The sequence below is a fragment of the Periplaneta americana genome, chromosome 5 (assembly GCF_040183065.1).
Source record: "Periplaneta americana isolate PAMFEO1 chromosome 5, P.americana_PAMFEO1_priV1, whole genome shotgun sequence".
NCBI lineage: Eukaryota > Metazoa > Arthropoda > Insecta > Blattodea > Blattidae > Periplaneta > Periplaneta americana.
The window spans coordinates 124,683,624-124,705,982 of NC_091121.1; the positions used below are offsets into that span (position 1 = coordinate 124,683,624).

General features: G+C 40.1%; 1 protein-coding gene across 3 annotated transcripts in view; it reads right to left on the reverse strand.

Annotated features, from left to right (window-relative positions):
• The window catches only part of LOC138700152 (WD repeat-containing protein 20-like), a 276,921-nt gene that overhangs the window by 50,813 nt on the left and 203,749 nt on the right, over window positions 1-22,359 (reverse strand). For all 3 annotated transcript variants that reach the window (XM_069826535.1, XM_069826534.1, XM_069826536.1), the window contains exon 4: window positions 48-122. In XM_069826535.1, coding sequence (XP_069682636.1) covers window positions 48-122 — 75 coding nt within the window. The remainder of the gene's footprint in view (window positions 1-47; window positions 123-22,359) is intronic.

Below are 22,359 nucleotides of genomic sequence, written 5' to 3' on the forward strand. Positions count from 1 at the left end.
TATTTACTCACACTGTTTATTCTTTACAATATTCAGTACGTACTTACAGCAATAAGAATTATATCTCCATTATCAGACAGCTTAACCAGTCCATGGTTACGGGATACTCTTTTATCAGTACACTGAAACATATATTCTTAAATAAGTATTACATTTTACACAAAGACGACATTATAAGAGTATAACTATTTTAATGCTAGTACTCAAGTAGATCAGGTAACATAGCCTATTTCAAAATGTCTATATGTTAAGTAAGTATGGTACATTCAACATTAATTAATGACAAAAGCACACTGGACTATGTGGGACTACCAAAATATAATTTCAGAATTTGTAACAGTACACTAATACTATGGGATGTCTCAGTCTAAGGAGGTCTGCCCACCTGCATGGAAACTTTTGTATTGATAATGGTGATGGAGGGTGACAGTTCAGTCGTCACAGCTCCGGAAAAATCGCTGTGACAGATAATGGCGATTTTGTCACTGCGATTTTTGTGTTTGACTAATTCTTAGTGATTGCAACTGCCACATACAGTGGTATAATCATAGTCGCCATCATCACTGTGAGTCACATATTGGGCGGAGATGGTGATTTATCATTGTGACAGATAACGGTGATTTTGTCACAGTATGATTTATGTGTTCGGCTGATTCATGGTGATTAGAATGTTGTGACTTATCCCGAATGTAACTGAACTAAATGACGACGACACATGGTTTGCCACTACAAGACAACAGACGTTTTGCGTAGGCCTATTGCTCTTCTGTGAATTGGCATACCAGTGCCATAAATATTATACCAACAATATTGATTGACATGACGAGTAACAAATATGTAATGAGTGGTGTATGTTTGAATATCAAAGAGTTCAGTAGGACGATAATACATCTCAGTTATCTTGTCATTCAACTTAGTATGAATCTTCCGACTTAAGAATTGTCTGGAGCAGTCACATGTAGTCACATATAATCATAGACATCAGTCAACATCATTGCTACAAGGGTTGGGGCACAAGTCATGGTAACTATTTTTTTTTTTCAAAGTCAGTCGACGGTATCATGAGATGTTTTATGTCATATATCGTATGGCATCCAAAGTATGTGGTCGCATTACTAGATGCCAGTGTGACATATGGTTATCACACAAAGACCAATATGAATTCAGTTGTGAGTCCACCACTGTGCCATGCATCCATAGTACGAGTATGTGGTCGCAACATTACGGGGATAATAGTGTGATATGATTATCACACAGAATGACATTACATGTAATGTATAATGCAGTTGTAAGTCGTCCGCCATGCTCAATGAATGTGACCTGATGAATTTTCAGGGTGAGTATGTGTGTCGTAATGCTATTCCAAATACCGTGTAAACATGAATAGCATGATGCTGTGTCATTCATGAACGATTGATCTCTATTCTACCCTATCATACCCCACTAGTAGCTACACATACTGCCTTTCAAGTAGCATGATACTGCATCGTTTTTGGATGTCTAGTCCCTACAATACTCTACGCCATTAGTACGTGTACTCTGCTCTTTAACCCATTACTGCTGTGCGTGATCATATGATCACGGCAAACATGTGTTTATTTGTTGAAAAAATAGTTATGAATTTGAATTTTGGAAGTGCCTTTTGGTTCAGAAGATATGTGGCAATGCTGTCATTGTGATAAGATCATTGTCGGGACACAGTTAGGAGCTGTCTGCAGTGTTAGTTATCTGTTCACCTTCATCAGCTGGAATAAAATGACAGTCTTTGTGTAAGTACTGCTTTTAACGCATTGTTTGAAGATATTTATGTTAGCCGTACTCTAGAATAATAATAGCTTCTGCTATATTGCTAAAGATGTTTAGTCTTTCATTACGACGCAAGTGTACTAATTATAAATGTGTCGTGATCATATGAACACATTAGGCGTTGATGAAGTCACTACATATGAGGGGTGTTCCGAAAGTAAGTTTCGTATTTTTTTTTTTTTAATGTGAAGATAGTATAGCAGGTGAAACAAACAATAACCATAAGAAACTACACATTTTGCTGGTTCGATGAAATATTCTGTGAGCAGAGGGGGAATGACGCATGCACAGATCGCCGAGAAAGAGAGCATAGCAGTTGAACAGCGTGCCCAAATTTATTCGAGTAAAAATCACGATGGCAGACAGACGTGTGCTGACAACATGGACGCCAATGGAAGTAGTGTGTCCGTCATCCATGAATGCCTACAGACCGTGTATGGTGAAGAGGTCATGTCTCGTCAAATGGTTGGTCGCTGGTGTTGCATGTTCAGTGAAGGAAGGCAGAATGTGGAGGATGAAGGTTGAAGTGGGCGCCCCTCCACATCCACAAATGAAAACAACATTGCCAGAGTACAGGACATGGTGTTAGTGGACAGGTACATAACAGTATCAGAGGTGGCGTCCACATTGCATATTAGTCGTGCTCAGGCCCATCACATGCTCCATGATATGTTGGGTTACCGAAAAGTCTCTGCAAGATGGGTGCCGAGAATCCTGACCTCGGATCACAAGAGTGCAAGAATGGGAATCAGCCTCGATCACACGATGAGGTACGCGCGAGAAGCAAATGAGTTCCAGTTCAGAGTCGTCACAGGCAATGAGATATGGGTGCACCACTTTACCCCAGAAACCAAGGCCGCCTCAATGACGTGGAAGCATCCCACTTCACCAGTGAAGAAAAAATTCAGTGACATCCTCCGCAGGAAAGGTTATGGCCACAGTGTTCTGGGTCGCAAAAGGTGTCATTCTCCTGGATTTCCTCCATGAATGGACCATCAATGCGGCAAGCTACTGCAACACCCTCACCAAACTCAGGTCCCCCATTCGACGAAAGAGACCAGGGCTCTTGAGTGAAGGTGTTATGCTCTTGGACGACAATGCAAGACCACACACAGCAAGGCTCACACAAGATCACATTCGTCACTTCGGATGGGAGATATTGGATCATCCGGCCTACAGCCCTGATCTTGCCCCATCGGACTTTCATCTGTACCCTGCATTGAAAGCCGCACTTTCGGGACGTCACTTCCGAAATAATGATGAGGTGGAGCAGGCTGTGTGACAATTCCTTGCATCGCAGGGCAACGAGTTTTACGAGTACCAGAATGATTTCTTCAAACTGATTGCACGCTACGACAAATGTCTCAATGTCGGTGGCGAGTATGTCGAAAAATAGTGCCTGCTCCACCTGCATTGATCGTCCCTTCATGGAGGAAATCCAGGAGAATGACACCTTTTGCGACCCAGAACACTGTGGCCATAACCTTTCCTGCGGAGGATGTCACTGAATTTTTTCTTCACTGGTGAAGTGGGATGCTTCCACGTCATTGAGGCGGTCTTGGTTTCTGGGGTAAAGTGGTGCACCCATATTTCATCGCCTGTGACGACTCTGAACAGGAACTCATTTGCTTCTCGCGCGTACCACATTGTGTGATCGAGGCTTATTCCCATTCTTGCACTGTTGTGATCCGGGGTCAGGTTTCTCGGCACCCATCTTGCAGACTTTTCAGTAACCCAACACATCACGGAGCATGTGATGGGCCTGAGCACGACCAATATGCAATGTGGACGCCACCTCTGATACTGTTATGTGCCTGTCCACTAACACCATGTCCTGTACTCTGGCAATGTTGTTTTCATTTGTGGATGTGAAGGGACGCCCACTTCGACCTTCATCCTCCACATTCTGCCTTCCTTCACTGAACATGCAACACCAGCGACCAACCATTTGACGAGACATGACCTCTTCACCATACACAGTCTGTAGAAGTTCATGGATGACGGACACACTATTCCCACGTGCCCATTCATACTGGATAACAGCACGCACTTCCATTGGCGACCATGTTGTCAGCACACGTCTGACTGGGATCATGATTTTTACTCGAATAAACTTGGGCACGACGTTCAATTGCTACGCTCTATTTCTCGGCGATCTGTGCATGCGTCATGTCTCCTATGCTGACGGACTATTCCGTCATTGGACCAGCAACATGTGTAGTTTCTTATGGTTATTGTTTGTTTCATCTGCTGTACCATCTTCACATTAAAAAAAATTACGAAACTTACTTTCGGAAAACCCATCGTAGTTCCTTCTATGGGGGGAGGGGGGGTTGTGTGTGTGTCTGTCTCTCTCTCTCTCTCTCTATATATATATGCGTGCAAATTAATCCGGACAAAGTAATTACTTATGCAAAAACACTCAAACGGGATAAAAAATGGATCTAAGACATACCTCAGTAATCTATGTGGCCTCCCTTGTTCCTAATAACAGCTCTGAGACGATTTGGCATGGATTTCACTAATTTCCCACAAATATTCTTCATTTCTTCATCGTGAAACCATACACCAATGAGGGCAGAAATCATCTTCTCCTTTGTAGAACAATCAATTTTTTGCATTCTTCTTTTGCAAATTGACCACAAGTTCTCAATGGGGTTGATGTTGGGTGAGTTGCCTGGCCAGGAGAGTACCTGAATATTCTTCTTGTTGAAGAATTCTGTAGTTTTTCGAGACGTATGACATGGTGCCAGGTCTTGTTGGAACACATCTCTGCCATCCGGAAATGATTTTTGCAGCTGGGGTACGATTCTGGTTTCCAATAAGTGAATATATTTGTCAGAATTCATCATTCCCTTGATAGGTATTAATGCTCCAGGTCCTTCATGTGTAAAACAACCCCAAAACATTACTTTAGGGGGGTATTTGGGTGCTTGTTGGAGATGAGTTGCTGTTACTTTTTCGGATCCTTTCCGTACGTAAGAAACACGGTGGCAGTGGACCTCGAAATGAGACTCATCGGAAAAAAGTACATTCTTCCAGTCATTCACTGTCCAGTGTTGATGTAATTTTGCCCATATTAAGCGTTTTTTGCACATAACAGGGGTTAGCAGTTGCTTCTTAATAGGCGTACAAGCTCTTCGTCCAGCTTCCAAAAGCCTACACCGCACTGTTGTGACGTGAATATTCGCCCCAGTGGTAGCCATTAACTCGCGCGTTAAGTCGACAGCAGTTAGTCTAGGATTTAATTTACTTTTCCTGACAATTAAATGATCATCTGCAGGTGAAGTCTTCCTTTTCCGGCCACAGTTTCCTTTTTTCTGGGGTGTGATGGATCCAGTCTCCCTGTATCGTTTTATGATCGAATTAACAGTAGCCAAACCGACGTGACATTCTGCAGCAATTTGCCTCTGTGTCATAGAAGAATGCTCTGCTAATGTCATAATTTTAGACCGTTTTCGTGGAGTTGTATCCATTTGTGAAGACGACAGAATGTACACAGGATTGCAGTATTAAGTCTTCAACACAACTGAAATGCTTATAAGTACAAAACGACAGGCAAAATGTCACATATTATAAAAAAAATAGTAACGACAGACCTTCAACAATGGAATTACATGTACTACAGATGTCAATTAAAGCGGTATGAGCAGCTGTGAGGCCAACAATGACAGACAATGTAAAAATGTCGTGTTCGGATTAATTTGCATACTACTGTATATATATATATATATATATATATATATATATATATATATATATATATATATATATATATATATATATATATATATATTAGGGTGTATTGAAAAATAAATAAATTTCGAATTTAAAAAACATGGAGTACAGAAAAGTTGTCATTATAGCTAACAATTATGCACAGAAAAAATTAGCTCTAGATAAATTTTCACCGAGGAGCAAAGGCTTCCAAGCTTTATAGAACTCACCAAAAACTTGGAAAAAAAAAAAAAAAAAAAAATTACATTCTGTAATATTGAATATTAAGAATGTTCAGAAGTTATAAATGTCTGTGTAGAAAGCTGAACAGACACTTCCAAAATGGCAACGCAGTATACTTCAAATCAGGGTGCATACTGCGTAGAGCGAAGGAGCAGATGATGATAAGGGGTGGTTATCGCTTCTGCTTTCTATCAGAGATTCCCTGTTTTCTTTCATCAGTTTCTCTTGGACCTTTGCTTGTAGTGCATAGTATATGTGTTTTGAGTGTTGCATATTGTTTTTAATGGCGAAATCCACACCAGTAAAAATAAGAAATAAGACATCTGTCAGGGCACAGAATATTTTTGATACCCCAACAGAATTGGATAACAGAACACTCCTGACCTAGCAAGATGTAATAAGGTATTATCACTTCACTCGCATAGAATTAAAAGGTGAAGGAAGTAAAAAACCTGCAGTGTGAGTAATGCAGAAAAAAAAAATGTAAATAAAGTAGTAAGTTACATGGAAACACACTTCGATCCCTGTCATTTCCATGAGAATAATAACAGACAAGACATTAAATTATCGTAATAAAGTTAAGAATTTATTAAAAACAGGAAGAAGAAAAAAAAAAAAGCAGAAAATCTAATAGATCTGAACTGGACTGTATAAGATGTAACAGCCTAAGACTATTTGATATTGCAACATGCAAATGTCTTGACTTTGCAAACTGCAAACGTGAAAAGTCACGAAAAAAATACCATAAAAAGAAAGAAATTTCCTGGTCAATCAACAGACATGTAGAAAAAGGCGATTGGAAGTCTGGATAATGTAGTAACAAAAAAAAAAAAAAACTTCAAAAACAAGAGGAAGGAAGTAAAAAACCTGCAGTGCGAGTAATGCTGAAAAAATTGTAAATAAAGTAGTAAGTTACATGGAAACAAACTTCGATCCCCGTCATTTCCATGAGAATAATAACAGATAAGACATTAAATTATCGTAATAAAGTTAAGAATGTATTAAAAACAGGAAAAAAGCAGAAAATCTAATGAATCTGAACTGGACTGTATAAGATGTAACAGCCTAAGACTATTTGATATTGCAACATGCAAATATCTTGACTTTGCGAACTGCAAATTGAAAAGTCGCGAAAAATACCATAAAAAGAAATAAATTTCCTGGTCAATCAACAGACATGTAGAAAAAGGCGATTGGAAGTCTGGATAATGTAGTAACAAAAAAAAAAAAAAAAAAAAAAAAAAAAAAAAAAAAAAAAAAAAAAAAAAAAACAAGAGGAAGGAAGATCCATGAAACATAAATGAAAAGAAGAGCTGCCATCTATTTCTCCAGAGTGTGCCATACAACAGAGCAGTTCATTGGAAGAAAATACTTATTCGGATTTCACTTGGAAATATCCTTTGGAACCCGTGCTTTGGAAACATGAAGAATTTTGGCAAGGAAAAGTAATTGAAAGACTGTTCGCAAGTTTCTAATGCCAAAATTAAATTTCATGGCTAAGGAATATATGGATTTGATTGACTGGAACAAGTGCAGTGTCACGGAGCCACCAATGATAGCTCATATAAAAACTGAGGATCTTCTGAAAATACTGAGTGACGTAAATTTACAACAAATTGATGTTCCTTGTTTCCCTTGACACACACAGGTCGTTGAAAGACTAGTAAAAGTGGTCAGTGATGCTGCTTCCTTCTGTATGTGGCTGTGATGCAAGAGATGCACACATTCGTTCCAAGCTTCATTGAAGAAAAGAATTACCTACGTATGAAAAGAAGATTGAGTATTTTTCATCTAGGCTGAAGTAACACTGATAACAGAATGCGAGATAATGAATGGGTGGGTGAGTGGGCAGAACTCAATAGCAGCCACCTCCCTGTGATGAGTTATGAGTTGTTATAGCCTGAAAATACTTTAAGAGTTCTGTTTAATTATCTGGCTACTTAAGTAATATTAAATTTTTTAAAGTAACAGAAAATATAAAAAATATAATGAATATTACAATCTGTAGCACGCAAAGAGCTGTGAAATTATTTAAATATATGTTTAAATAAAATTCTTAAACTTTAAAGCTAATGTGCCCTGGATAGAAATCTTCGTATGAGATTCAAATTAACCCATAAGACAACTTTTTAGACCCCACTTTTTTTTAATTTCTTAAAATTTTTTTTTTTTTAATTTCTTAAAAAAAAATTTTTATCACCGATTTCGATACACCCTAATATATAACTCGGACGGTAAGACCTGAACAAAACAAACGGTTGTGCAGACGTCTATGATGACGTAATCTCGACTTGCCTGACCTTCACAGCACGTGATATCCATTCTCTTCTATCCCTACTCCTCTCTCTCGCTACTGGCATTAGAGAATCTAGCTGCGCGAGTTTGGTTCAGGTCTTACCGTCTGAGTAATATAAGGTAAAGGTATCCCCATAACATGCCATGAAGGCACTTGGGGGGCATGGAGGTAGAGCCCCATGCTTTCCATGACCTCGGTACTAGAATGAGGTGGTGTGGTCGGCACCACGCTCTGACCGCCTTTTACCCCCGGGAAGGATCCGGTACTCAATTTTATAGGAGGCTGAGTGAACCTCGGGGCCGTTCTGAAAGTTTGGCAACGAGAAAAAATCCTGTCACCACCTGGGATCGAACCCCGGACCTTCCAGTATATATATATAGGGTCATTCCATTGTGACACACGTAACATTTTTAAGTACCTAACTATGATCTTCACAGGATATTTAATTAAATACTTAGTAATTCATGAAAAAGTCATTACTGTCTTTTAACATAAGCATTCCTAAATATAAACAAAAATTATTAAAGAAAAGGAATAATTAATAATGCAAATAATATTAAATATTGTATGGTGTGACACACGAACATTTTCTTGCCACTAGATTTATTACCAAAATGGAAAATGTTCATATTATTGTGCCAAATGACATAAATGCATTCAGTTGTTTTCCAAACAATTAAGACACTTGTGTAGTACATGTAACTGCTAAATCACGAACTTAAAAAAAAATTAACAGTGCCATTAAGAAACAAAATATTGCAAATATGTTGTGACACACGAACGTGACACACAAACATTTCTGTCATGTTGGTTACTAATTGTTTTAAATGCACTATAAATACATCACTTCTTGTGGAAGACTTATATACTATGCCTACAGTTCTTATTATACAAAACAACACTAGATTACACTAAAATACACTTTTAAATTTAAAATATCCATGGTTGTTTACAACCATATGTGGTGATATTTCCTGTGTAATGTCATGTGACGAATATACCAATATGTCAGCCATTTGTAGTACTTCCCATCCTTGGACATCACAGACACTTTAAATTCTTCGCCACTACAAGATTTTGTGATTTCACCTGTATATTCGACGTCTTTTCTTTACTTGGTCATTTAACGACACTGTATCAACCACTAGGTTATTTAGTATCAATGGGATTGGTGATAGCGAAATGGTATTTGGCGAGATGAGGCCAAGAATTCGCCATAGATTACCTGACATTCGCCTTATGGTTGGAGAAAACCTCGAAAAAACCCAACCAAGTAATCAGCCCAACTTAAATTCTTGAAAATACTATCAAAAAATGTTCAAAATATATTAATATTTATATCAATAGAAAAACTAATATAGATTTAAAAAGGCCCAACTTTTAGAATTGCTAAATGGTACCTAGGGTAAATTAATTAATGTTATTAAATAAAACGATTTTAAATTAATATCAGAAATTTAGTACCATTTACCTAATGTGCAAATAATTACACCAATTTATTTATACATAGGCCTAGTACGGTGGCTACCTATTTACGATATAAATGTACTACATAAGCTTGTTTTTTTATACGAAATAAATTAACATAAACCAATTTTTGTAAGTTTTTAATTCAAGGAATTTAAAAAATAATAAATATTTTATACGAACTTTAGGCATAAATTGTCTTACGCTAATTTTAGGCCTACACACTATATTTTTACAACAGCTGTTGTTTAGTCTGTCCAAAGACAGGTGTGAATCTCACAAGTGATACCAAGAAGGCACCACTTATGAGGCAATAGGCCAGAAGATAATGGGATAGCGTGGCCAGTTCCTTTCCCCCTTACAACAGTTACGGAACACATATTTTCAAGAGTGTTTAACCTACAGTTTATGTACATAAAAAAAACGCACAGGTGCGTGTGCACGCACACACAATTATCTAAATAAACAATAAGTATTTGAAATTCCACCACTAATTATGTTTAGACGTAAAGACTTCCAATAACAACAAAAATTGTAACTGGATTTTGGATAAACTTTAGTGACACACGAACATAACATTTTTGTTCGTGTGTCACAGTCATTGTGTTACGTGTGTCACGTGTTTTTCTTGTAGAATACGTACATAAATCAAAATGTTGTCCATATAAGAAGTTGATTGTTATGTGATGTTTCTCACTTTTACATTTATGAAACATGAAAAAATTAAATGGTTTTGAAGAAATATAAACAAATGTCCATTTGAGCGTGACACACGAACTCTCAACCTTTCCTTGTAATAATTGCAATCAAGCACGAAATAATCATTGTATTACGGTTTCTATGCATTTTAATTATTAACAAAGGTCCGCACTTCATTATTAATTGCATTTAACATACAGAAGTAATGATTTATTTGCCTTAAATGTGCATTCAAATGTGTGATTTCTAGTAGATAATTTCGCGCTCTTAAACCGCAGACTTCTTGGTGCTTTTTCTCCCACATACGTGTTGTTACACAATGAGTGTTAACAGATTAAAAAAATTCGGATCATAACGAAAAAAATGACATATAACAAGCAGAGATTCGTGAGATTTTTATTTTTCGTGAAAATGTCGCATTTTCGTGGAATGACCCTATATATATGTATATATATATATATATATATATATATATATATATATATATATATATATATATTCATCGATCCATTCATTTTACATGAACCTGTGCATCATGAAAATTGATCCATAAAATTAATTTTAGGCATGAATGCATATTGTAGCTCTGTAATTTGTGATGATTGTATGGACAGTAAGAAAAAGTTATATTATATGCCTATATATGTCTTGATTTCGATGAGTGCATGGTGGAATATTACTGACACTACCACTGCAAACAATTTGTCTACAGAAAACCCATTTGGTTTGGCTACAAAATTTGGTGCCTCAATACATGAACCAGATATTTGATAAATTTTGATGTTTACCAAGGGAAGAACCCTAATGGCAATGTCGAATACAAAGAAAACTTTGAGAAATGTGCTGCTCCGATGTTGGAAGAGCTACCAGAAGAACTGAAGCCGCTACCATTCCCAATTTATTTTGACCTCTTCACAAGAGTGAAACTACTTGTTTATCTCAAGAATCGCAGTTATGGTACTACTGGAACAATCCATGAAAACAGAATACTGAAAGACTGCCCAAGGAGATCAAGAAAAAGACATGTGGCTCTTATGAAATGATGCGCATTTCAAACGAAGGAATTATTGTGCAGTGGGTGGACAATTTCATGTGACCATAGCATCCACTTGTTATGGAGTGCAGCCTATTTCGAATGTGTCTCGTTACTCACAAGCACAACAGAAGAAAGTGCGAGTTCTTTGTCGTACACTGTTCTGTGCATATAATAAATTCATGGGTGGAACAAACAAGATGAACGAAAATATTTCATTTACCGTATAGGCATACGGGGAAAGAAGTGGTGGTGGTCAATTTTCACTTGGATGCTGGATGCAGCAGTCCACAATTCGTAGCTACTAATGAAGAAGTTAGGGCCCACCTGGAATTTCATCTCCACATTGTGCAAACGTACTTACAAAGGTACAGTAACATGCCAATTGGGACAAGACAGCCATCAGTTTCAAAGGAGCAGTAATCAACAGTATCGTGTCAGTGAGAACTGATGACATTCACCTTAATGGTGGAGGACATCTTGGGGCAGCTTCAAATAGGCGTTGCTGTGCAGTAGATACTGCAACAGTACTGTTCATACTGAATGTACAAGGTGCGCAGTAAGACTCTGCATTCCGTGTTTTGTTCCATTTCACACTAACTGGAAGTTGCTCAGAAAATAATTGATTCTGTATATGTTATATTCCAATTTGATATGTTAGTAGGCTAAATAAATATTTTTATTGATATTAGTTGCTCTGTAGCAACACTAGAAGTGTACTATGTTTAATATAACTTCTAACAAAATATGACAAATACATGTTATTTTATTTCTTGAGAACTGATCCGAGAAACTCGTAATTACAGAAAATTGTTTCGAAAGGAATGTTTTCATAAAGTGTTGTTGTTATTTTCTAATGCCAGGCATTTGACAATAGTCATTTGACCTCTTGCACTCCAATATTTTTCAAAGATATTGTGACAGCAACGTGAGATTCGAACTCACGACCAGAGTCCCGCAAGAGGGAGGATCGCGTGTGGGTCGACGCGGGCTCCACGGAGCGCTGGGGGGCAGGGTGCGCGGCAGACGAAACGCTGGTACGGGGAGCACCTGCATGCTGAAGGACAGAGGGGGTGTATTACGTCAACGCGACGAGGGGAGGGTGCGCGCGCAACTGCTGCGTGCGGAGTGAAGGGGGGACGGACCCTCCCGACTCTTCCAGAAGTCCGTCGAAGTGGAGATACCCAGATAATTCGAGAGAGCTATCTCTGCACACCCGTAGAAATTTCTCGCAACTATGATTTTGCTATAAAAGAAGAAACGCGAGCGAACTTGAGCAGTTTTTCAGTTTATTCAGCCATTCAGTGAGTAAGCCAGAGCAAGCAAGCCAGTCCTGTGTACCGGAGTTCGACTCGAGTGTGTGTCCGCAACTGTGTCAGCATCCGAAGGCCTGAGTTCGAGTGCAGTGGACCGCAGTTGGAGGGACCTGAGTTCGAGTGCAGTGGACCGCAGTTGGAGGGACCTGAGTTCGAGTACAGTGGACTGTCTCTGAAGGTCTGTGGTTCGAGATACTGTGAACTCGAGTGACTGAGCTAGAAGAACTGTGAACTGAGAACTGACAGTTCTGATTTGTAAATAGTGCTTTGTAAATATTAGTTAAGATTAACAGTTCATTGTTGTTCGTAATAGTCCAAGTAAATTGTCATTGTCGTTTGTGGAGTGCAATTACGAAAGCTGTGTTGCTGTGCGGAGAGCAAATCCCATTGTTGACGGGAGTGAAGTTAAATTGTAGAGACTGAATAGTTATTGTTGTGACAATAAATTACATTGTTGTTGTCTAGAAATAAATTCACATTGGTGTCAGAACTGGGATATTATCGGCAATGGAGAACCTACAGCAGATCCTGCAAGCCATCGCGGAAATGAAAGCAGAAATGAAAGACGAAATGAACAAGCACATCAGTGAGTTGAAGAACGATATAAGTGAAGTGAAAAGGGAGATGAAAAGTGACATAAGTGAAGTGAAAGGCGACATAAGTGAAGTGAAAACGGAGATGAAAAGTGACATAAGCGGAGTGAAAGATGACGTCACTACGCAAATTGAAAGCGTTTCAGCCCACGTAGATGGAATTGTCGCCATCGTGAAAGACGAACTCAAAGCCGATCTTGACAACCTAAACAAGAATTTTACAACTATAAACGAGACAGTAACCGAATTGAGACAGGAGGTAGACCATTTCGACGGCAAAATCCGCGATCTCGAGCGTCAAGAGCAGACGAGCGAGTTGCTGGACAAGACGAGTAAGGTGATGGACAAACACGCCGAGGAAAACAAGCACATACTCACGTTGATGGACCGACATGCTGAAGAAAACAAGCACATCCTCGCGTTGGTGGATCGCCAGGCTAGAGAACAGAAACAGATAGTTGCCGAGGAGGTTCGACGTGCCATGCAAGAAGCGGCCACAGAGTTGAGGACTCCATATAGTGGCCCTGCGGAACCATCGCCTTCAGCCAGACATTACAACGTCAAGACGCCGAAGTTCGACGGTACGACGTCTTGGGCGATATTCCGTCGCCAGTTCGAGGCCATTGCAGAGCACAATGGGTCGACGCCAGCAGAGAAAACCACTCAGCTGCTGGCTGCGCTTCAGGGACAGGCGTCGGAGATACTTCACAGCGTTCCAGAAGATGGGACGGCCGCTGAGATAATGGCGGCCTTGGAGGGACGTTATGGTGACCATCAACTTGCGGCAGCATTCAGGACCCAACTGAAAACGAGGGTCCAACAGTCAGGCGAGTCCCTACAAGAATTTGCGATGGCGGTGGAACAACTGGCCCATAAGGCCCTCAGGGGCCTACCTAATGATTTCATCGCTGGAGAGGCGGCCTACACCTTCGGCAGCGGAGTTCGAGACCCGGATATAAGACAACAGCTACTCTTAGCAGAGCATCGCACCATCAACGCAGCTCTGGCGGCGGCCCTCAGGATGGAGGCAGCCAAGTCGGCGGCGGGAGTCTCAACACCGCACTGCATCAGGAGCGTCACGGCGACGGATGCTGGGGGGCGCCAACCGAAGCCACCCGAGCGGCAGAGACGAGGAGCGCCTACCTGCTGGTCCTGTGGCAGACCAGGACACTTGAAAAGGGACTGCGACCGATCCGGCCACAGGCAGGAGAGAGAGGTGGCCGACGTTGAGGAGCGCCAGCAGTCAACAGAGCGGCGGAGATGACGGGCAACCACCTGCTGGTCCTGCGGCAGACCGAGACACCTGAGAAGGGACTGTGACCGATCTGGCCACAAGCAGGAGAGAGAGATGGCCGACGTCGAGGAGTACCAACAGTCACCGGAGCGCCAGAGACGACAGGAGCCCACCTGCTGGTCCTGCGGGAGACCGGGACACCTAAGGAGGGACTGCGACCACTCTGGCCACCGGCAGGAGAGAGAGGTGGCTGACACCGAGAGGAGCCAAGAGTCGCCTGAGCAACGGGGATGACGGGTGCCCACCTGCTGGTCCTGCGGTGAACCTGGGCACTTGCGGAGGAATTGCGACCGACCTGGTTCAGTCAGGAGAGAGAGGGGGCCGATGCTAGGAGGAGCACGTCGGCGCCATCATCACCGTCCCCTCAGCTCGTCCTGAAACCGGTCGACAGAAGATGCGACGATGGGCTGATTGCTGAAGGACGGATAAAAGGCCGTCCATGCAGAGTACTGGTGGACACCGGGGCGATGCTCACTATCGCCAGACCAGACGTCGTGCGTGGCCTACCTGGGAGGACGCCGCTGCGCCAATACGAGCTACGGACTGCTTCAGGCGAGAGCTTGCCCATCCAGAGAGAGGTCTTCCTGGACTGACCTTGGGGAAGAGGAAACTGGAGATGTGGGTGTTCGTCGCCAGCATCACCGAGGACGTCGTCCTGGGACTCGACGCCATGCGGTTACTCGACGCGACGGTGGACGTCCGATGCCATATACTCCGTCTTGGTCGGGATGAAGTGTTCATGAGAGGTCTTCCTGGACTGACCTTGGGGAAGAGGAAACTGGAGATGTGGGTGTTCGTCGCCAACATCACCGAGGACGTCGTCCTGGGACTCGACGCCATGCGGTTACTCGACGCGACGGTGGACGTCCGGCGCCATATACTCCGTCTTGGTCGGGATGAAGTGTTCCTGATGGACGCCGAAGACCAACACGTGGCCAGCGAGCTCTCCTTGGAGGGCCAAGTGGAAAAGCAAGATGGCGCCCACGCAGTACGGGTATAGCTGCCCAGCCAAGCCCAGGATGGGGTGGCACCACCATAAGGAGGGAGCAGCCGGAGGACCCCAAACGTTGGACTGATTAGCAGCCTACCAAGGGACTGTACGGGACGAGCAGCCCTAAGGAGGGAGCAATGTGACAGCGACGTGAGATTCGAACTCACGACCAGAGTCCCGCAAGAGGGAGGATCGCGTGTGGGTCGACGCGGGCTCCACGGAGCGCTGGGGGGCAGGGCGCGCGGCAGACGAAACGCTGGTACGGGGAGCATCTGCATGCTGAAGGGCAGAGGGGGTGTATTACGTCAACGCGACGAGGGGAGGGTGCGCGCGCAACTGCTGCGTGCGGAGTGAAGGGGGGACGGACCCTCCCGACTCTTCCAGAAGTCCGTCGAAGTGGAGATATCCAGATAATTCGAGAGAGCTATCTCTGCACACCCGTAGAAATTTCTCGCAACTATGATTTTGCTATAAAAGAAGAAACGCGAGCGAACTTGAGCAGTTTTTCAGTTTATTCAGCCATTCAGTGAGTAAGCCAGAGCAAGCAAGCCAGTCCTGTGTACCGGAGTTCGACTCGAGTGTGCGTCCGCAACTGTGTCAGCATCAGAAGGCCTGAGTTCGAGTGCAGTGGATCGCAGTTGGAGGGACCTGAGTTCGAGTGCAGTGGACCGCAGTTGAAGGGACCTGAGTTCGAGTACAGTGGACTGTCTCTAAGGTCTGTGGTTCGAGATACTGTGAACTCGAGTGACTGAGCTAGAAGAACTGTGAACTGAGAACTGACAGTTCTGATTTGTAAATAGTGCTTTGTAAATATTAGTTAAGATTAACAGTTCATTGTTGTTCGTAATAGTCCAAGTAAATTGTCATTGTTGTTTGTGGAGTGCAATTACGAAAGCTGTGTTGCTGTGCGGAGAGCAAATCCCATTGTTGACGGGAGTGAAGTTAAATTGTAGAGACTGAATAGTTATTGTTGTGACAATAAATTACATTGTTGTTGTCTAGAAATAAATTCACAATATTATCATGACCAGCCACTGAAGCACAGATTTTGAGGTGTTCCGAATCCATTTCTTGGTTTGAGTTGCACAATGGACAGTTAGGGGACTAATATATTCCAATTCTATGCTGGTGTTTGGCCAAACAATCATGGCCTGTTGCCAATCTAAATGCAGCTACAGACGATTGTCGTGGTAAATCGGGAATTAACTGTGGATTTTGATGCAGAGAGTTCCATTTTTTCCCTTGGGATTGTGTTATCAAATTTTGTTTGTTGAAGTCTAAGTATGTGGATTTAATAAATCTTTTCACAGAGTAATACGTAGATTTAGTAACAGGTCTGTAAGTAGCAGTGCTGCCCTTCTTTGCTAAAGCATCCGCATTATCATTTACCAGGATTCCACAATGGGATGGTATCCATTGGAATACAATTCTTTTATTGAGTGATATTAATTGAGAGAGCATTTTAGTTATTTCTGCTGTTTGAGATGAAAGTGTGTGTTTAGAGACTATTGATAAAATAGCTGCTTTGGAGTCTGACAATATAACTGCATTTTTAAATTTACTGATGTGGCACAGATGATTCCTGAGACTTTCACTTATTGCAATGATTTCTCCATCAAAACTTGTTGTTCCATACCCAAGAGATCTATAAAGTGAGAAGAGACAGCACGTAACACCTGCACCGGCACCTTGTTCTCTGGAGATCGAGAAGTATAAAGTATTCATAAAGTATTTTGTGATCTAAAATCGTTATCAGTTGCAAATAATATTTTTGCTCGATGTCAACTCCAAGACAAAACACATTTGCTAACATTAATCCCTAGTGTGATCATATGAGCACAGCCCCTAGTGACCAAACTGCTTAACATACAAACGAAATATTTTGTGAATACTGTTCACAGACAGCTAGAAACTTAATTCTTACGGTGGAAACATATTCGGTATTTTTTTATTCCAGCATCAAAGGGTTAATTTGCATATTTAAAAATTTCGAACTGTGTCCGCATTCTTACAAAAAGAATTGTTGCCATGGCTTCTGTCCCAACCCTCGTATGAGTCACATATTGAGCAGTGATGGCAATTTTTCAGAGCTATGATTTTCGAGTGATAGTCACAGTCAAATCAGCAAAAAATCTGTCTCAATGACAAAACTACATATCTTCAAATCACACTCCATCACTAATGCATAGCAATGGTATACCTATTGGTCACATGGCACACTGAGTTGATGCTGGTAATATTAGCCTTGGTACTCACTCAATTTAACCAAGAACATGCTAAAAAATTTCCTGACGGATATTTTGCTTTAGATCAGGGGCACATCCAGAAATATGATTTGGGAGGGGGGGCTATTTATAATCAGTATTATAAAGCAACATTAAAGCTGTATAGCCAGGGTTGCTAGGCCATATATGATAATTTTCTCTCTGTACGATGATTTCACCCAATAAATGATATGCCATTATAGCAGCTCCCGGAAAATTTGTACTCACTATGACATCACTGGACGCAATACATAATATGTAATATTAATCGAGGAGTATAAGCACTTCATTCAGATCCCAGTGGTGGACTCTCAACACACGCATCTGACGTAAACTACACAATATTGACTTATAGATGTACAGATTATATATTGTTTCGCTTTTATTTCTACTGTGCTACAACAACCTAGGAAAATAGTCACAAATTGCCGCTTTAATACAACTCGTAAATTTTCGTCTGTTAGTCACGATCTTTGTTTAGATATTACAAGTTTTCGTTCAGAAAACGAGTGTTCCGAAATATATTCAATAGCAGCTATGTAGGGTAGCAGCATGTGACCTATGATACGAGAGCATTTTAAATAAATCTATGCCAGTCTGGTGTGTATACAATGACGTTTTATATCCTCACTTATTTCCAGCTCTCTTAACACGTTACTCAACCTACTAGACTCTTTTAAAGTTGTATTTCGAGTCCCGTATGTTACTACAGATACAAGTTCCTTTATGTCCAGATTCATTCCTTGTATTTATTTTCTTCATGCTTGGAATAACTCCTCTCCTGTTGTATTTCCTTTAAATGCAATGACTTCGAGCAAATATTCTTATACAGAGAGATCCTTTGTAACTCCATGAGTGAACATTACAGCCGGAGGCAGCGATTTTGGCAGGTGACCTCGATGACATTTCCAGTAGGCGAGCCAGTATTGTTTATGTGAGCTGCATGAATGACTGGCGATAACATTCTGAGTCGTTGTTTATATTTAATAAACACTACTCAAATTCTCACAGATTACATCCCAATATCAAAAAAACTGACAAATTTATTAAAAGAGAATTACATAAAAATAATAAAAACAATATTACTAATACAAAACCTGAAATATTTCATCAACATTTTACTTCCAAAGAATTAACTCTAGCTATGCAAAATTTAAAAACCAAGAAATCTCCTGGCCTCGACAACATTCATTCCGAATTTTTTAAATATCTGGGGGAAAAAGCCAAGTCCGTACTTTTATCCATTTTCAATTTATCATGGAACACCTCAATTCCTGCAGCTTGGAAAAAAGCAATCATTGTACCAATTCACAAAAAAGGGAAACCTGCTCATGATATTAATAGTTATCAACCAATAGCACTATTAAGCATGATAGCAAAAACCATGGAGTCCATGATCTCCAACAGATTAACTTGGTATTTAGAATCCCAAAATCTTTTATCACAACTACACTCTACCAATGAACAAGTCATACGCCTCGGCCAGGAAATAAAAGACAGTTTTAACAAGAAAAAGATACCTTGGCAATATTTATTGACTTTCAGTTAGCATATGACTCTGTTTGGAGAAATAAATTATTACTAAAACTCCAGAAATTAGGTATCTCCAGCAATATGTTCAGATGGATATCAGAATTCCTTAGTCAACGATTAATTGCCACTAAATTCAATAACTCACTTTCTAGTTACAGACAAATATATCGAGGTCTACCTCAGGGCGCTGTCCTCAGCACAACTTTATTCAATATTTATATAAATGACTTACCCTCCCTATTAGAGGAATCAAACATGAAAACAGCACTATTTGCAGATGATATAGTTTTGTGGACTTCCGGATCTTACAGACATAGAGACAAAATTCAAAATTCTGCTCTTAAAGCTCTAAATCAACTACATGAATGGAATACATCAAATTTGATGACACTCAATTTAAGCAAAAGTAACTACCAAATATTTTCACTCGGTAAAAAAGAAAGAGAATTCAATATCCAATACAATGGCCAACACCTTCCTAGGACTTATGAATCCAAATATCTTGGAATTATTTTCGATAGTAAGTTAACATGGAGCCACCATTTGAAATACATTTGTGAAAAAGATCGTAAAAGATTCTCCCTTCTAAAAAGACTAGCAGGAAAGAAATGGGGATGCTCTAGGAATACTTTGAACACTACATACAAAATGTTTATACAGCCAGTGCTGACATACTGCGGAGAAATTTTAATTACTTCACCTTTCATAAACGAAATAGAATATGTTCAAAACCAAGCTCTCAGACTCATTACTGGTGGAATCAAAACAACTCCAACAGATTCTATGAGATTCCTCACTAATATTAACAGGATCAAAATGACAATAGAAGAAAAAGCACTGATTCAATATGAAAAACTTATCAGATTACCAGGAAACAACTGGCATTCATACAGTCCTCTCTGTAGATTGAAAACTCAAAAAAGTTTCATATCCATTGTTCAACAATTAAAACAGAAAATCAATATACCGAATTTAAAAGAAAACTTACAAATTAAACCAAACCCTTTAACTCTATTAATATAGAATATAATCTAAATTTAACAGAAGAAATACTGAAATCAGAAGTAAACACTGAAATACTGAAACAATTGTCTTTAGAGACAATTAATATTAGGTACCCTCCACAAAACTGGCTTCATTTATACACTGACGGATCCTTGATCTCCAGAGAACAAGGTGCCGGTGCAGGTGTTACGTGCTGTCTCTTCTCACTTTATAGATCTCTTGGATATGGAACAACAAGTTTTGATGGTGAAATCATTGCAATAAGTGAATGTCTTAGGAATCTTCTATGCCACATCAATAAATTTAGGAATGCAGTCAGTGGCGGCCGATGAGGCATTCTGGTGGTGGTGCCAAAAATGAAAAAAAGATTGTACGCAAATTACCCTAGTGAAATTGATAATCGCAGCTCACGTTTACATTATGTTAAATAAAACATTAATTAAACCAGCTATTTTACCAGGTGTACAGTTAATAATGCATCTAGTAACAGTTACAATAACATTTCCGAAACTAATAACGAAATTTACAGATATAGATAATCCAAAACTTTCACAGTATTGTTAGTCAAATACAAATAACTTTTATAACTAGTAAAATTACTGGGAAAAACACACGAGAGAAACAGTGATATAGATAATAAACGAACACGTTTGCACTTTATTTAACAGGCCGATGAATCCGAGACAGTGACCTGGATAACACATGTTCATGTCCTGCACAGATCTCATGTATCATTAACAGAAGCATCAATATTATAGCAACAGTGTAGCGATATTTAGTTGCCGCAAAATAAAGCAAATATTACACAACATTAACAAACAGTTTTACATAATATGAAAAAATATTTATCTTTCTATCCATGACTATCTCTGCATTTAATATAGTTAAATGGATAATACTTTACACATTCAAATCCAAGTTATGTGCTTTAGTTTTGAAATGGCAACATTACATTAACATTTGGTGCAGAACTTTAACTTGTGTTTTCGTGCAAGTCTGCGGTTGATGGTTCCTGCCTAACCTCTCCAACAACCCTGCCATCTACCGAAAATTCTGCATTACTGTGCTCTAGTGGGCGGAATATTAACTACTGAGTCAAATCGAATTCGGCTCAGTGTCTGCCATAAGAAACGTATATAAACTAGAATCAGTAGCCTTTTGTACAGTGTTATATGGACGTAAGCAGTGCCACACTGAAGTGGCTCCAACGTTCGGAGAAACGCTGCAAGAGTGCATCCCGATCTGTGCGCGCGCTCGTTCAGATGAAATACGAATAAATATTATTTTTTGTTTCTTTCATTGGCGGTGCCATGGCACACTGGCACTACCCCAAAAGCCGCCCCTGAATGCAGTTATATTGTCAGACTCCAAAGAAGCTATTCTATCAATCGTCTCTAAACACACACTTTCATCTCAAACAGCAGAAATAACTAAAATGCTCTCTCAATTAATATCACTCAATAAAAGAATTGTATTCCAATGGATACCATCCCATTGTGGAATCCTGGGAAACGATAATGTGGATGCTTTAGCAAAGAAGGGCAGCACCGCTACTTACAGACCTGTTACTAAATCTACGTATTACTCTGTGAAAAGATTTATTAAATCTACATACTTAGACTTCAACAAACAAAATTTGATAACACAATCCCAAGGGAAAAAATGGAACTCTCTACATCAAAATCCACAGTTAATTCCCGATTTACCACGAAAATCATCTGTAGCTGCATTTAGATTGGCAACAGGCCATGATTGTTTGGCTAAACACCTGCATAGAATTGGTATATATCAGTCCCCTAACTGCCCATTGTGCAACTCAAACGAAGAAATGGATTCGGAACACCTCAAAATCTGTACTTCATTGGCTGGTCATGACAATATCTTTGAAAAATATTGGAGTGCAAGAGGTCAAATGACTATTGTCAAAAGCCTGGCATTAGAAAACAACAACAACATATTTTCATAGACGCAGCTTATATCATTATTATTAAACACACCACGGTACAATCCGATTCAAAGAATACTTTAAATTCAAGCAAATGACTTTCATTTGCAATAATTTTACAATACACCTCCTACATTTTTCTAAATTAAAATGAAAA